The following is a 17,546-nucleotide window of genomic DNA, read 5'->3' as shown; positions in this document are numbered from 1 at the left end:
GGAAATGGCTCCCGGGCTCTATTTTGTTTTTGTTTTTTGTTTTTTGTTTTAAAGATTTTATTTATTTATTTGACAGAGAGAGAAAGACAGCCAGCAAGAGAGGGAACACAAGCAGGGGAAGTGGGAGGGGAAGAAGCAGGCTCCCATCGGAGGAGCCTGATGTGGGGCTCGATCCCAGAACGCTGGGATCATGCCCTGAGCCGAAGGCAGACGCCCAACGACTGAGCCACCCAGGTGCCCCGCAGGCTCTATTTTGGGTAGTATGGTGGATTGTGAGCTGGAGTGACTTTCAAGCTTAAACAATAGGTCTCAGTTCCTCATTGGCTGTTGGCTAGGTAGAAACTGGAGGAGGCTGATCAGATTTAAACAGAATGGAATTGGGTTCATTTCTGACAATTTCAGTTTTAGTTGTCTGTAAGACATTCATCTCCAGGTGAAATGAATGTGTAGCAGCCACTTGAATGCATAGGTCTGGAAATTAGGAGAAATACCTTGGATTGTTTTATATATACCCTATGTAAAAATCATTTACATTTATAGAATACATTATATAATAAATGACAGAATAAGTTACTAAAAGAAATCAGTTACTACGTTTTTTTAAAATTATTTATAATTGGTGCCCATATTATATGCATCATGGTACTAGAGGCCATGAAGCTCTCAATTCAATGATCATCCCCAGGTTACAGAAATCAGGAATGGTATCTTGAATAGAAACTGCCACATCCATGAACAAAGGGTTTCCTTTGTACTGATTCTACAACTGCAACTTCTATAAATGGATACTTGTTAAGAAAGCTTTCATTCTAGCTAACCTAAAACTTCCTATAGTCGCTTTATTTTCTCTGAGCTTCCTCTCCAAATATCTTATGAAAATGGGAATAATGTCCCAAATTTCTAAGCAGATCTTCCCTCCTTAAGGGAATTTTCCATTGCTCCCTGTATTATTTATTGCTGCATTAACAAATTACCCAAAAACTTAGTGGCTTAAAACAATACACATTTATTATTTCACAGATTTCATGGGTCAGGAATTTGGGTCCTCTCCTTCAAGTTCTCTCACAAGGCTGCAATCAAGGTATTGGCCAGGGATGAGGTTTCATCTAAAAGCCCAACTAGGGCAGGATTGACTTCCAAACTTAAACAATAGGTCTCAGTTCCTCATTGGCTGTTGGCTAGAGGTCATCTTCAGTTCCTTGCCATGTGGGGCTCTCCTAAATGATAGTTTGTACTCCATGAAAGAGTACCAGCCAAAAATGCAATAGAGAGAGCCTGCTAGCAAGACAAAAGTCACAATCTTTTGTGACCTAATTGCAGAAATGACATTTCATCAACTTTGCTTTGTTTTACTGGTTAGAAACAGTCACTAAGTCCAGTCCACACTCAAGGAGAAGGATCACACAAGGGCATGAATACCAGAACATAAGATCATTGACTCCATCTTAGAAGTCTGCCTATCATACTCACTAATATTTGGTCAAGACTGAAAAAAAAGGGGGGGGTTAACTCCAATAACTGCTAATTTTTCTGTATAAAGTTATATGAGGACATACATGTCTAGGCCCTTTAATTTGTTGGTTTCTTAATGAGAGTAACTAGTCACTCAAATGTTTGCTTAGGGCTTCACACAGGGCTATATAATATGTACTCTAGAAGGTCAGGAAATATATACTAATTGATAAAGATAGATAGAACAATATATGAAACAAAATGTGTGTTTCTGTTTAAAGTTACTTGGAAACTCTAGTGGAGACTTTTTAAAATGTGCTTTGTAGCACTATTCTTCCAAGAGTGCCTTTTAAAATGGCTCTCAAGACCTCACAATAATTTTTTTTTACAATACAAATTTACCAACATCTGTCAAAGTGTAAATCTTAGAGTACTTTACACTGAACTTACAAATGTGTCACTGAAGACAAGTATTTCTTGTAGTCTGCCAAATTTCTGCCACATTGAAAAATACACAAATGACTGTTTAACACTGTGTGCCACTAGACAGGAATTATATTTTACATCTTAATGAGAAAATACTTTCCCTTAAGCTTAACTTGTTGCATTAAAAAAAAACTAATTAGTAATTTGGCGATTTTTCAAAAGATTAATTAATTAAATACCACCAGTCACAAAGAGATTTCCAATTCCATGAAGATCAGAATCCAAAATGAACTTTCAGAATAATAATCTTATCATTTTTTAAAACCCTGATTACTAAAAAAAAAAGAAAGAAACAGTCATAATCCTACCATCAAGAAATAACCATTATTACATATTTTGGTATAGAGGTATAGATCTTTACAGATCTACAACTAAATCTTTACATGCATAGATGTAGATATATATCCTTTTAGACATTTAAATGTGTATATAATTTTACCACAAATAAGATCATACTTTTTTATGATATATGAAAATGTTACAAAACAATGAGTAACAGAGCAACTGATTTTCAGTGAAGTATTGCTAAACATGTTTCCAGCAAAGTAATCTTAGCAGCAATTGCGTTTAAGTGAGTGCTACACAGAACATGGAACAGCCCTGCTTACATTGTTAAAGCTGTTCCCAAATGAATGACCTACAAAACAAGTAAAAAGGTTATCTGATTTGTGCGCTAGTATTTTAGTCATATTATTTTAATCATTCTTTTACTTTCTTGCATCCTTCCATAGCTTTTTATTCTTTAGGTACCCCTCCTCCTCAAACTCTTTACCTAGTATCTGAATCTAACTTATTAGTTTCTGAATCACTGAATTATTATTTGTTCTCAGAACAAATCTCACCTCTGATGACTCTGCCTCTGACATGTTAACCAGCTTTGCTTTCCTCTTCCATCCAAACTAGTTGGCATAGTTATTGACTTCCTATTTCCCTTTTCCCTACTTTCTCCCACACTACCATTTATGACCACGTGGTTTCAATGATTACTTCTATTCCGGAAACTATTAAACCTATCTCACTCCATACTTAACATGTATAAACCAAACTCATCCACTTCCCCTCAAATTACTTGCCACCTCTCCTCTTTCTCTAGTATCATTTCTTTATCCTAGCTAACACCCAGGAATTATCTTCAACTTCTTCCTCCCTTTTTATCCTATCAATCTCTATTAAACTGTGTTTCAAGATGCCTCCTAAATTTGTTCATTCCTTGCCACACCCTTTGCCTTCAACTTAATCCAGGCCAAAATTCCCCTCACAACTGGATTTTAGCAAATGTTCTGAATGGAGTAAGGATTCATTTGTTTGTATCCCCCTATGTTTCCTTCTAGCCTACTCTTACTGTTAATAGTCAGTGAGGTATAAGGAAAGGGGACTTGAGCCTGAAATCAGGCGCCCAAGGGTAAATTCCCTCTCTGCCACCTCAGATGTGACCTTCGCACATTTCTTTCCTTCCTCTAGGCCTGGAAGTTTCCTTATTTGCAAAATGGCAAGTTGGACTGTCACAGGGGCTCTAAGTTCCCTTGCAACTCTAAAAGTCTTCTATTCTGATGTTTCTTTGTTCAAGGAACAGCAGTGACACCTTTCCACTGTTGCCCACACCCACCCTCACCTTCTCCCCTCCCCCCTTTTCCACTAGGATCACAAATGTTATTGTTTTCCAGCTTTCACTGTCCCTTACATCCAGATTGTTCAATTCAACATATCCCTAATGAGCCCCAGTCTTCCTATTGTAAATGTCAGTTCCTTACTCTATTGTTCTCCTTCATTTATAAATTATTCATTTTACAAACATTTATGGAGTGACCGCTAATGTACAAGGCACTCTTCTAGGTCCGGAGAATAGAGAAGTTAAGGCATAATCCTTGCCCTCAAAGAATTTACCATCTTATTGCAGACAATGGGTTAGTAACAAATACATAGTAATGTATTAAGTACTATGCTAAAGAATTTAATGCATCCTAATTGCTTTGGGTGCAGAAAAGAACAACACTTACAAGACTGAGTACATAGGAAACCTTCAGAAAGGATGTTTTAATTCCAAGCTGGGTCCTTGAAACTCAAAAGGGAAAATAAGAATTAAGGAAATAAGGTGTGTCCTATTGCTACCTTGAGGAGCGATGAGGAGCGGGGAAATTTCTTTTAAAACAGGGCACATTGGGCCAAGTGTCAGATTGGAATACTGGAGAACGGAAAGCCAGAAGCAAGCAGTGAAGCTTATCATTAGGAACAATTAGAATGTTACCCTATGGACTTTGGGTTTTACCCGAGGAAAGGGTGGAGTATGGGTTGTACTTTGGTTCAGACAATTTCCTGGTCTGTTACTGGGAAAAGGTGGTTGTTGGGCGCTGAAACATTCAAAGCTGACAGAAGGATAATCCGGTAGGGGGAAATCGTGTCCTGCCAAACACTGTTTTAGCAACTGTTTGATTCACTAAACCGCTAATATGACCGATGCCTCACGACCTCACCAAGCTAACTGGCTCCACTCAAACCCCGTCTAATGGCCATCAACCTCCCGCCTTCGCGTCACAGTGACCCGCGCCAGGCCACAGCTGAGGGCGCTTCCGGAGACATCGCGAGATTTCCCGGAAACTGTGGCCCTGGCAAGAGCGTCCGGTCACCTGGCAACAGCACCTGGGCTTCTGAGGAACCCGGCGCCAAAGAAATTTACAAACTTGACTTCCAGGCTCGGCTCATCCCGCAAGTGGTGAGGTGCCTTCAGGGAAGAAACGTGGGGACTGAGGAAACCTAGAGCCACGTTTCTCAAACTTGCCTGCCAGTAAGACTTTCTTGGGTCACTGGTTAAAATGAAAATCCCTAAGCCTTATCTCTAGACATCTAGAATTTCCAGAAAATCAGTCTGGAAGTTTTTACAAATAGCTAGAATCGGGCAAGGCTGGGAAACAGCTCCAGAGGAGGGAGACACGGGTGGAGGGGTGGTCGCCGAGCTGAGGGAGCGGGATCTGTGAGCACGGATCTGTGAGCACGGAGTTCGAAAAGGAAAGCCTGAGAGCCGGACCGGTGATTTAGAGCTTTGGGAAGCCAGTGAGCCTGGGGCTCGCTAAGAGAAATATACAAACTAAATTTGGAAACATCCACTGCCTGTAGCCTGTGGGAGCCCCGAGAGATAAATTAAGGCAAAGGGTCCACTAAAATGGATTCCCAGAGCCTGTAAAGCAGCTCTAAACTGTCCCCCACTGGCAATCCAAAGAAAGAGAGCTATCCTAGGCAAGAGGAATCCGGAAATAACAAGTATCTAGTAGTGAAAAATTATGAGAAAGCTGTTTCTCAAACTTTGGAAATAATGAACCTCTTTTTAAAGAAAAGCAAGGACACCCTACAGGTGTTGACATAATTATTTTTATTATAATGTTCTAAAATGTGTCCAAACCCAAACTAGGTTCAATTTAAATACCCGAAGCTTATAGTACCTCTAAAACAAACTACAATACCAATAAAGTTTAAATTAATATTACATTAACAAGATGAATGGTGGTGTTTTGATAAAACTAATTCCCCTCTTGTGGATTCGACTGCTACAGTACAGGTTCTTTTGCGTGAAGTCTCTATTATTGTGTGTTATGGGTTGATTCCATTATCTCCCTTTCCATATTCAAGCCCCTGGAAAGTTTTCCTATAGCTCGTTGATGAGGTCCATTGGCCTTGATTTAATTAATACTTCATTTATATACCACATTTGCCCCTTTGCTTTTCTAATTATCTGAGAGAATTAAATTTGTTTCTATACAAACACCAGTTTGTGTACTGGAACCTAGAGACAAAATCCATTTATAGCATGGTCATTCATGAGGATTCAGATGATCCAAAATTTGTCTGTTTAAGCCCAGTTTAGAAAATAGAGTCTGAAGCAAAGACTCATATGATAGCACTTTTTTGGGGGGATTGTAATCTCAGGGAAGCAGGAGAGAAGGAAAAAAGGAATGAGAGCGATATGGAAAGAGAATAAATATAGCCCAGTATATAACCCAGAGGACCAGAGCTGCTGTCAGGGGTGAGACCTTTTGAAATTACTGTGTCTCCTAAAAGTCCACAGGGGAAAGAAGGGAGAATAAATAATTTGTGGTTCCTGTCTTCCACAGGTAAAAATTATCCCCATAGGACATCACCCCCTTCATAGCACAGGGTTGCTCGTGCATGGCCACCTGTACAGCAGTTTCCTGATTCAGCTGTAAGAAAGAAATCCTGGGGTAAATAATCACTTTAAGATATGCATTTTCACCACAGTTATCAGTGTAAAAATGATATTTGAAATTTCCAGAAAAAGTTCTAAAATTTTAAAATAGTAATCATATTTTTAAAATATTTTAAATATTTCAAATATATTTTTAAATATTGCATTTGTACACACTAGCTCCATAGAATGTAATTCCTAAAAGAATGTCACTTGCAGTGTCAACAAAGATATATGATCCCTAAAAATGACCAAAAAAATTATGCATGGCCTTAATTACAAGAAAATTATAAAACTATTGAAAATCATGAAAGAAGCACTCCTAAAATAGAAAGGCATACCACAGTGATGGAAAAGAAGACTCAATATGAGAGACGTGTTAGTACTTCACAAACTGTTTATAAATTCAATGCAATTCCTAACAAAATCCTGACAGGATTTTTCATGGAACGTGATAAATCTATTTTAAAATGTATACGAAAGATTTAAGGAGGAGAGGATTCTGGGACTACAGCAGATTAGGAAGCATCTGTTTCCCCACCTACACAACAACTGCATTGACAGAATCTGTCTGGTGTAAATATTTTAGAACCTGGAGTCTACTGAAGGTTTACAGCTTCCAGGGGAAGACTTAGCTATTAAGCCTCAATAAATTTCGGTCAATTTCAGCTCTACAGCAGCTATTCATCCCCTACACCCCACACCGTAGCAGGAAGCTACGCAGGGGTTTCTGGAGTATCTTACACACAGCTTGCAGTAGCCAAAATAGGCAAAAAGCATACTAGCCACCAAACATCAAGGATCTGTCCTCTGACCACTGATTGCTGCTTCTGATCACAGGAATGCAGACAAAATGTGCAAAGCAAAACCTAAATATGTCTACAAGAAAAAGAAAAAAAGGTCTTTCTCTTAAAATGTAGATAGAGAACGAGTTACTAAATAAGCCACAAAAAGCATAAAACACAAGCAAAAAAAAATGATACACCTGACCACATTAAAAATATATAGCTTCTGGTTTTTTAGAAGATGCCGTTAAACACAAACTGGGAGGAAAAAAAAAAAGGAGAAAAGACAAACTATAATCGGGGAATAGATATTTGCTATATATATAATCGATGATATATTGGTATCTGATAAAAATATAGTGTATCTAAAAATTACTTATAAAAACACAACCCATAAGGAAAAATGGGCAAAATATAAGAAACCACAATTAACAGAAAAGGAACAACACGTGGCGATAAACAGGAAAAGACCCTCAATCTCTAGTAATTATAAAACACAAATTAAAACACAAGGAGGAGATGAGACTACTGATCTGGCTGTTTTCAAATCCCTTTTTTGTTTTATTTTTACATACAAAAAGATCTGAGGAAAAACAGAAATAATGAAATATCACTTCACACCCACCAGATTGGCAAAAAGCCATTATCAAGTGCTGACACTGGCATAGATTGCATTGTAAAGCAATCGGAACTCTCTTAACTGCACTGGTAAAACTCCTTCGGAGAAAAATTTGGCCATTAATAGTGGAGTTAAAAATGTGCAACCCAGAAATAGCCACTCCCAGTTTTAAACCCTAAAAAAACTCTTGCACATGTGCTAAAAATGACATGTATATAAGAATCATAAAAGCAACACTGCAAAAGAAGAAAAAAAAACACCCAAAGATCTATCATCATCAGAAATAAATTCCTTACAATCGAATGTTATACAGCAATACAAATATTCTAGAGCTATACATATCAACTCTGATGATTCTCACAAATGAAACATTAAGCAAAAAAGAAAGCTGGAATCAGAATAGTACCATTTATGACTGTAAAAATATATTTTAAAAAGTACTATATGTTGTTTAGCTAAACATACATCTATAGTAAAAGTATAAAGGCATGAATCTAACTCTAAACTCTAAAAATAAGAGACATCTAACCCTAAACACTAAAAAGAACAGGGAGAAAGGTATAGAAGGGTTCTAAATGTATTTATAATGTTTTCTATTTTAAGGTGGCCTGTAGGTCCATGACTGTGGTGTTACTCTTTACACTTTCATCATGAAATATTTTTAAGGCAATATTAAGAAAAGGGTTTTTTTACTTAATTAGAAACTTTGTTCAGAATATTATTGTCATGTTTGAAATTTGATCTGTAAACAATAATCTTAAATTTTTGTTATAAAATGAATTCATGCAAATTTCAAAAATCTACAAAGATTTAATAATTTTATTCTATAGATTACATTTTGCATTCTGAAGTATATAAGGATACAGTCCATATCTTCAAATATTGTATTGTGGGCATTTATATAATATAGCCTGGGTAGCTATATGTCAATGTATGAGAATGCAAATTGGAATCCATCCTCTACTAAATTCATTTTTCCTCCAAAGTATTGATTTCATGTCCAGAATATGATGCAAATTGAGGGGTTTTGTTGGTTAAATTCCAGATACATGAGAATAATAATGCTTAATTTTAAACTATACTTTAAAAAATACAGTAAATTTTACAAAACTGGGATATTTATCACTTGAATAGCTATACTTCCTGGATGATTGGAAAAAATGGGTTACTTTAAACTTATGGACCACATATGGATCTCTTACATAAAGCAATATTTTATTAATTAATTTTATTAATAGTATGTTCCCCTTATTTAATAGCCCTAATGTATTCCAGGTGAAACAGTGAAGTAAATAGTATTCAGCTTCTCTGTGAACAAAACAATAAAATAATGTGATAGCAAGCATTCGCTGACCTATGTACCAGGCACCATGCAGAATATTCTATACATGATTATCTTATGTAATCTTCACAATATCTCTTGGAAGTAGGTGCCATTATTCTAATTGTATAAGAAACAGAGGTAACATAGCCCCCTGGTGCTTACCACAGGCTGTGTTCTTACATGGACTGTACAGAAAGAGGAAGCAGAGTAAACCCACCAAAAACATCTCAGCCCAGGCCCGTTGCCTGGTCTGTACTGTGAGTGGGGGGACACGGGGGAAAAATACAAACCGATATACCGTGCCCAAGATTGCCTGACCAGGGGGCAATGGAGCCAAAATCTGAACCCAGGCAGTCTGGACTGAAAAATACTGTCTTATGTTGCCTCTTTGTGGATTACAGTTGTAGTAACATAACAAAATTTCAAGGCCAGCTCCATTTTCAAGTGTTTTGCACTATTGTCCTATGTACAAACTCAAGGTTTTTGCACGATGTGTTCTGTTTTGAGGGTTTAGAAAATATGATCGCCATGGGTACTATGGAAAAAGGAGCCAGATGACTACTGCCTTGAGTAGTTTGAGACAAATCTCTGGGCCTTCGTTTCTTCACATGAGAACATGAGATGATATTTCTTGAGAGGAAAAAAATCCTTTAAAAGATGCCCACAGTAACAACTCAGTACTAGGGAGAGGAAAAGATTTAAAAGTAGAAGTGAATGAGCACTGTATATTTAATTAATTTTGGTGTTTTAAATCTTTTTATAAAAAGAATTAAGTCTATAAACTTAGAAAATACCTAAGTGCCTTTAAAAATGTCTCTGAAGTAGCTTATCAAATAGTTTTATATAAGAAAATTTAAAAGTCAAAATAATTTTTTCTAAATTACCATGTATATAATACTCCTTTTCTTTCTTTCATTTTTAGAAAGTTGGGCATAAAACAATGCCTTGACCTGCTTTTGACATGGTATCAGAGCCGAGCTACTGCTGAGAGTTTGATTTATAGAGAAATCATGGTTCGACTAACCTTGGATCTAATTGCCAAAAATAGCAAACTTAAACCCCGAAAAGAAGAAACCACTTCACAATATCTGAAGAAAATAACTCATATAAATTTTTCAGACAAAAATATAGATGCAATAGTAAGAATTCTGAAATTTCCTATTTTTACATAATTAATAATGTAAAGTTTAAAAATTGATATCAGAAAATACATTCTTATTAACTATACTTTGATCATACTTATTAACTGTATTTTGATTAGTAAATTGTATTTTCATTTTAATTTCCTGCTTTTGATGTTAAAATTATTAAACTAAGGCTCTATAAAATATACCATCATGATTGTTAAATATACGTGCTAAATATATATGTCCCTCTGAAATATTCTATAATGTAGCAAACTAGATATGAAAGTGTATGTTGGAAAATAATTTCGAAGATAATACTTTTGTATAATTCCAGATCCTTGGAATATGAGTTTTTTGTAATAAGACAGCAAGAATTAACTATGCAAATGCCATATTTCAAAACTTTTAACAGTGAAATCTTTTTCACTCATAATTTAACTGGTTATATAAATGGAGGTTATACTATAATTTATCAGACAAGATTATGTTTGCTTGGATACACTCTTGACACTATATGTTCACTGTGTTAAGCTAATTCTTGGCTTTAATTTGGGAAACTTTAAAAGGAGCAATAACCCTTTTAGGCCATTTGTATTGGTGTCCGCTGTCTACAATAAAATGTTAAAGACTATAGATAAGAGAAATTTCCTCAGAAATTTAAGGTACATGAGGGCAGGGATGATGTCTATTTCACATCCCTCTAAATCCCCCACCCAACACAGTGCCTAACCCATATTAAGTGCTTAGTAAATGTTTATCAAAATGAATGAAAAAAATACCAAAGCCTCAGGCACAACTGTCAATTAACTTTTTTTGCCGAGACTCTACTAAGTTCCTATTCTGTATTTCTTTCCACTTTCTTTTTTTTTTTTAATTCTATTTTATTTTATTTGTCAGAAAGAGAGCACGAGCGAAAGCGCACAATCAGGGGGAGCAGCTGGCAGAGGGAGAAGCAGGCTTCCTGCTGAACAAGGATGTGTGGGACTCAATCCCAGGATCATGATCTGAGCCAAAGGCAGACACTTAACCGACTAAGTCACCTAGGCGTCCCTTCTTTCCATTTTCTTAGTGATTCTTCTCCCCATGAATCCAATTGCCCAGAAAACTCTCTATCTCATTATAGCATGACAGACTTGCCTTCTGCAGAGAGCCTGTTTTGTTCCCTCACAATCAGTGCTCCTTTGGTTTAGATGATCTTTTTTAGGAGGAAAGCAAACTAGTTACAGTTAACCCTAGAACAATACAGGGGTTAGGGACACCAACACCCCCACACTCCCCAACACCCTACCACCCAACACAACTGAAAATCCTTGTATAACTTTTGAGTCCCAAAAACTTAACAACTTAATGGTCTATTGTTTACCAGAAGTCTTGATAACATAAAGTCAATTAACACATATTCTGTATATATATTATATACTGTATTCTTACAATAAAGTAAGCTAGAGAAAAGAAAATGTTATTAAGAAAATCATAAGGAAGATAAAATACATTACAGTATTGTACAATATTTATCAAAAAATAATCCCTGTATAAGTGGACCCATGTAGTTCAAATCCATGTTGTTCAAGGGCCAACTATAATTCAGTTGGGCACCTGGGTGGCTGGGTGGCTCAGTTGGTTAAGTGTCCCACTCTTGATTTCAGCTCAGGTCGTGATCTCAGGGTCCTGAGATTGGGCCCCATGTTAGGCTTTGCACTGGGCATGGAGCCTGCTTGGGATTCTCTCTGTCCTTCCCCCCACCCTATCGCACGCAGGTGCACCAGTGCTCGCTATCTCACCAAAAAAAAAAAAAAAAAAAAAATCACACTAAGATAAGAATACCTGGTAAACTTAAAATACCCAAGATGTGTTTATATTTTTAAAATATTGTTAATAAAACCTGACACTTTTCAGATTCAATTTTTTTTAAAAATAATCTCTATGCCCAATGTGGAGCTTGAATTTACAACCCCAAGACCAAAAGTTTCAGGCTCCACAACTGAGCCAGCCAGGTAACCCCAAGCTGGGGTACTCTGAGCATCACTTCACTTCACCTCTTGCTGAATTACTCTAGGTTGACTCTACCACTGCATAAGAAATGGCAGACTTTAAAAAATACCTTTAATTATTTTCTTATCTCAAAAGTAACTAGCATGCATTTCTATGAAATACACATAAAAAGAAACTGACGTAATCCCATCATGCAGAGAAAACCACTATTAACGTGTAGGTGATGTCCTTCCAGTCTTTTTTCTAGGCATGTATTCATATAATTTTATGATAGTGGTTCATATTGAATGTACTATTTTCATTCTGAGATCTACAAAATATTACTAAAGAAACTAAAGGATATCTAATGGCTAAACAGTATTCCCTTCAAAAGCATTATCATAGTTTATTAATCTACTGCTCTTGACTATCTATATGACTTCTCATTTTCAGTATCACAAACTAGTTTACGTCTAATCCTACAGAAAGATTAAGACCTGATTTATAGGAGTGTCTGGGTGGCTCAGTTGGTTAAGTGTCTGCCTTCGGCTCAGGTCATGATCTTAGGGTCCTGGGACTGAGCCCCGCTTTGGGCTCCCCTCTCAGAGGGAGTCTACTTCTCCCTCTGCCTCTACCCCTACTCCCCCACCTCCGCTCATCATGCTCTCTCTCTTGCTCTCTCTTGCTCTCACTCTTTCTCTCTCAAATAAATAAAATCTTGGGGAAAAAAACCTGATTTATAATGCTGAAGCAATAATTTGTTAAAAGCTTCAACTTCTAGAGGAACCTAATTGCTTCCGAGGAAACTGCTTGCCCTAGGAAAATCTTTCTTAACAAATACAATTTTATTGATATAGTTACAGAATACTAAAGCCTAGGACTAATTTTACAATCATTCTAGACTTGTTTTGACTATGCTAAGAACAGAGAAATATTGTTCTTTTATATTAAACTTAAGGAAATTTGCAGAATGATTAAGTGAAAAACTTTCTTAAAAACAAACTTCTAAATTTTCAGGAGAAATTAAGTATGACCTGTTTTTGTTTTCCTTTTAGGAAGACCTCTCTCCTTGCAAAAATCTTAGTGTTTTATATTTGTATGATAACCGTATTAGTCGAATGACTAACTTGAATTATGCTACAAATCTGACCCACTTATACCTACAGAACAACTGTATTTCATATATAGAGAACCTCAGGTCACTAAAGAAACTGGAAAAATTGTAAGTGCTTTTATTTTTAAGGAATGTAATCGTTTGTCATCATTACAGTAATATTTTTGCATGCAGGCCTCTCCACTACCTGCAGTTTTGTGGAACAGGCCTCAATTTTTATTCTCTTGTAGTATTATTAGTATAAAATAAACTGTTACACATGTAATACTTGGCAATATGTTTCATTGGGCCTGATAAAGTTTTGTTTTGCAGGAGGGTGAGTTGTCTTAACCACTTATAAGGATACCTAAATCATCCTTAAAGACTCAACTGGTGAAAAAAGTTTCCATGGAAACCTGATGAGCTTTCCTTTCAGAATCACGCATCTCAAGGGGGCAGGGTCATAGAGTTGATACTGTTGATTTAGGTTTGATTGTAAAAAGGCATTTACTGCCTATAATGATTTTAATTCAACAACGAAGATTGGAGGAATTATCAGTGCTTCTCAAAAAGTGGGCCAAGAACCTCAGAATGCGAAGAGAGTGGTGTAGAAAAATGCTAATTAAAAATGCAGTTTGCTGGGTTCTGACCTAGATAGCCAAACAAGAATCTCTAGTGTTAGGCCCCCAAATTTTCCATTTTTAAACCTAATACCCAGGGGGTGCCTAAGTGGCTCAGTTGGTTAAGTGTCTGCCTTCAGCTCAGGTCATGATCTCAGGGTCCTGGGATGGAGCCCTGTGTTGGTCTCCCTCCTCAGCAGGGAGTTTGTCTCTTCCTCTCCTCACACCTCCATGCTCTCTCCACTCTGTCTCTCAAATAAATAAATAAAATCTTCAAAAAAAAAAACAAAAACAAAAAAACCAAACCCTGCTATCCAGATGATTCTTCACCCTAACATATAAAAGGAGTACCAGTAGATCATTTAATAAGGACTATTCCAATTCTCTCACTTTAAAAAAAAATAAACTTATTTCTTAGACTAAATAAAGTGTCAGAATCATATAAATAAACCTTTCACTGATTCATTACTAAGAATATTCCACATATTTCCACATACGTAATTTTCACTCAGCTTAGTGATTGTTAATGTTTTTATCATGTTTACAGACTATGATGTTTTCAGAATGTATATTTAAAATTGTTTTATATTTTGCAGGTATCTGGGAGGCAATTATATTGCTGTCATAGAAGGTTTGGAAGGATTAGAAGGACTAAGAGAGCTTCATGTGGAGAGTCAGAGGCTTCCTCTTGGAGAAAAGCTTCTGTTTGATCCAAGAACTCTTCATTCTATGGCAGTAAGGCCACATTTGAGTATTCTGACAAAGAATTTAGTTATTAACAGTTATAATGGAAAAGAAAGGTAGCAAAGGTATATTTGGATATTTGGACATTATATATACTCTGTATGTTTATATAGCCAATGGAGAATTTTTTAATTTAAATTCAATTAGCCATTAGATGTGGTGTTCAATAATTTATCAGTTGCATATAACACCCAGTGCTCATCACATCACGTACCTCTTTAATGCCCATAACCCAATTACCCCACATCCCCACTCTCCTTCCCTCCAGCAACCCTTGGTTTGTTTCCTATAATTAAGAGTCTCTCGTGGTTTTTCTGCTTCTCTGATGACTTCCCATTCAGTTTTCCCTCCCTTCCTCTATGATCCTCTGCACTGTTTCTTATACTCCACATATGAGTGAAACCATATGATAATTGTCTTTCTCTGACTGACTTATTTCACTCAGCAATAATGCCCTCCAGTTCCATCCATGTTGATGTAAATGGAAGTATTTATCCTTTCCGATGGCTGAGTAATATTCCATTGTATATATATCACATCTTTATCCATTCATCTGTCATTAGACATCTGGGCTCTTTTCACAGTTTGGCTATTGTGGACATTGCTGCTATGAGCATTGGGGTCACTACATTTGTTATCTTTGGGGTAAATCCCTAGTAGTGCAATTGTTGGGTAGTAGGGTAGCTCTATTTTTAACTTCTTGAGGAAACTCCATACTATTTTCCAGAGTGGCTGCACCAGCTTGTGTGCCCACCAACAGCGTAAGAGGGTTCCCCTTTCTCTGCATCCTCATCAACATTTGTTGTTTCCTGACTTGTTAATTTTAGCCATTCTGACTGGTGTGAGGTGGTATCTCAATGTGGTTTGGATTTGTTATTTCCCTAATGCCGAGTGATGTTGAGCACTTTTTTCATGTTTCTGTTGGCTATTTGTATGTCTTCTTTGGAGAAATGTCTTTTCAGGTCTTCTGCCCATTTCTTGATTGGATTATTTGGGGTTTGGGTGTTGAATTTGGGAAGTTCTTCATAGATCTTGGATATTAGCCCTTTATCTGACAAGACATTTGCAAATACCTTCTCCCATTCTGCAGGTTGCCTTTTAGTTTTGTTGACTCTTTTCTTTGCTGTGCAAAAGCTTCTTATCCTGATGAAGTCCCAATAGTTTATTTTTGCTTTTGTTTCCCTTGCCTTTGAGACGTGTCTAGCAAGAAGTTGCTGCAGCCAAAGTCACACAGGTTGCTGCCTGTGTTCCCCTTTAGGATCTTGATGGATTCTTGTCTCACATTTAGGTCTTTCATCCATTTTGAGTCTATTCTTGTGTATGGTGTAAGAAAATCGTCCAGTTCATTCTTCTACATGTGGCTGTCCAATTTTCCCAGCACCATTTATTGAAAAGACTGTCCTTTTTCCATTGGATATTCTTTCCTGCTTTGTTGAAGATTAGTTGACCATAGAGCTGAGGGTCCATTTCTGGGTTCTCTGTTCTGTTCCATTGATCTATGTGTCTGTTTTTGTGCCTGTACCCATTACCATCTTGATGATTCAGCTTTGTAATATAGCTTGAAGTCCAGGATTGGGATACCACCAGCTTTGGTTTTCTTTTTCAACATTCCACTGGCTATTCAGGGTCTTTTCTGGTTCCAATCAGCTGAGAATTTATTTGAGGATTAAAACTAACTTTTCTCACATAATTTCTTAGAGACTCAGCAGCTATAAAGTGGGAATAATAATGCCTGCCTCTACGGTACTAAAAGGATCAAAAGGATTGTGGAAAGGTTATGTAAATTATTAAGTTCTAATCCAGATGTCAGTTCATTCATAATTTCAGCTTTGGTGATTATCATGATTCAAAATTTAAAATATTAGGAAAAAGCCTAAGGAAAGAGTCATGCACAATTATTTGGCAAATTTTAAACAACCTAGAGAATCGTGATGATGATAATTGTTTTATCGCTGGATTCTAATTTGATTGTATGTTGCACTACATACAGCTCTGCCTCATCAGAAGCAGGTAGATCTGGGAGCACCAGATTTGATGCTCCAGCTGTGACCTGACACCCAGATACATTGTGAAGGTGTTACAATTAGTTGAGAACCCAGAGGGCGCAATGGAGGATTTTGCTAATTTTCAAAATGGGATTTGTTAGGATCCGCTACCTTCAATTCTGGGGCAAGAGATGTAAAGGGAACATGGTTGTATGTTTATAGATTTCATTGGCTTTCTTTTAGAGGCCCCAGAAACAGAGGGCAATTAGAAGGAACATGATTGTGTGTTTACAGATTTCATTGGCTTTATTTTAGAAGGCCCAGAAACAGAAGGCAATAGAAGGTTTGTGAACCAAATTTATAAAAACTGAAAAATAGTCCTTTAAATTGGAAAAGAAAGAAGTGATCTGATTTCTGTCCTACCCGCTCCCTATCCTCCCCATAGAATCAGCTCACCTCAACTGACCCAAATAAATTGATCCCTCTATGGGGATGGTCAGTTTTATTACAAACATCAGTACAAGCATTTTTGCTTGCTGAATTTTTGCAAAGATCCAAACAGATTCCAAAATTCTAAATATAAGGCATAATTTTTTCAGTTGCATTTAAATTCTTAAAAAGTATCAAGAAGTATTTTCTCTAAAGGTTGGCTATATGGATGCCTTGGTGGGTAGACTCAATCTTGGTAGAGATTATTAGGCCATAGATTTTAAGATGGCTTTGGTTTAGTGTTGCTCTGTTGTGTATTTATGTCCTCACTCACAGCTGATGTTCATACTGCTTGTTAATTAGCTAAATATTATTTTAAGTGCCTTCTGAACATATGGATTGTCAAGAGAAAACTATAGAGAGAGATAAAGATAAAAATTAAACCAGATAACCTTTTAGTCACTTTTCCTATTTAGAAAAACAGACAAAAACTATTTTTTTCTATGTAAGTACAAATCATAGTGGCATTTAACACAAAATGATAATTTGCTTAAACTGAAATAAGCATTTTTCTACAGTGTTATCATTTGTTCGTTGGGGCATCTTTTTTCTTTCTTTGCTTCTTGATTCCTGGCTTCTTTTTTCTATAAATTTCTTTTATATTCTAGAAGAGGAAAATCAGACTTATGAAGGAACTTTAGACAAAAATAATAAGT

General features: G+C 36.5%; 1 protein-coding gene and 1 non-coding gene across 3 annotated transcripts in view; both read left to right on the top strand.

Moving 5' to 3' along the window:
• The first annotated feature begins 4,326 nt into the window (after positions 1 to 4,326).
• The window catches only part of PPP1R42 (protein phosphatase 1 regulatory subunit 42), a 45,050-nt gene continuing 31,830 nt past the window's right edge, over positions 4,327 to 17,546 (top strand). Inside the window, exons 1-5 of one of the 2 annotated variants that reach the window (XM_040625530.1) lie at positions 4,327 to 4,648; positions 6,042 to 6,149; positions 9,784 to 10,000; positions 13,015 to 13,181; positions 14,269 to 14,407. In XM_040625530.1, coding sequence (XP_040481464.1) covers positions 9,872 to 10,000; positions 13,015 to 13,181; positions 14,269 to 14,407 — 435 coding nt within the window. In that variant the 5' untranslated portion in view covers positions 4,327 to 4,648; positions 6,042 to 6,149; positions 9,784 to 9,871. The remainder of the gene's footprint in view (positions 4,649 to 6,041; positions 6,150 to 9,783; positions 10,001 to 13,014; positions 13,182 to 14,268; positions 14,408 to 17,546) is intronic. The other variant, XM_040625531.1, reaches the window with a different exon arrangement.
• Positions 9,007 to 9,136, top strand: LOC121101812. The gene has a single exon (XR_005833840.1). It is a non-coding gene; the product is annotated as a small nucleolar RNA SNORA51 (small nucleolar RNA).

The sequence above is a fragment of the Ursus maritimus genome, unplaced genomic scaffold, assembly GCF_017311325.1.
Source record: "Ursus maritimus isolate PB19 unplaced genomic scaffold, ASM1731132v1 scaffold_9, whole genome shotgun sequence".
NCBI classification, from domain to species: Eukaryota; Metazoa; Chordata; class Mammalia; order Carnivora; family Ursidae; genus Ursus; species Ursus maritimus.
This window is presented reverse-complemented; position numbering and strand designations above follow the sequence as displayed.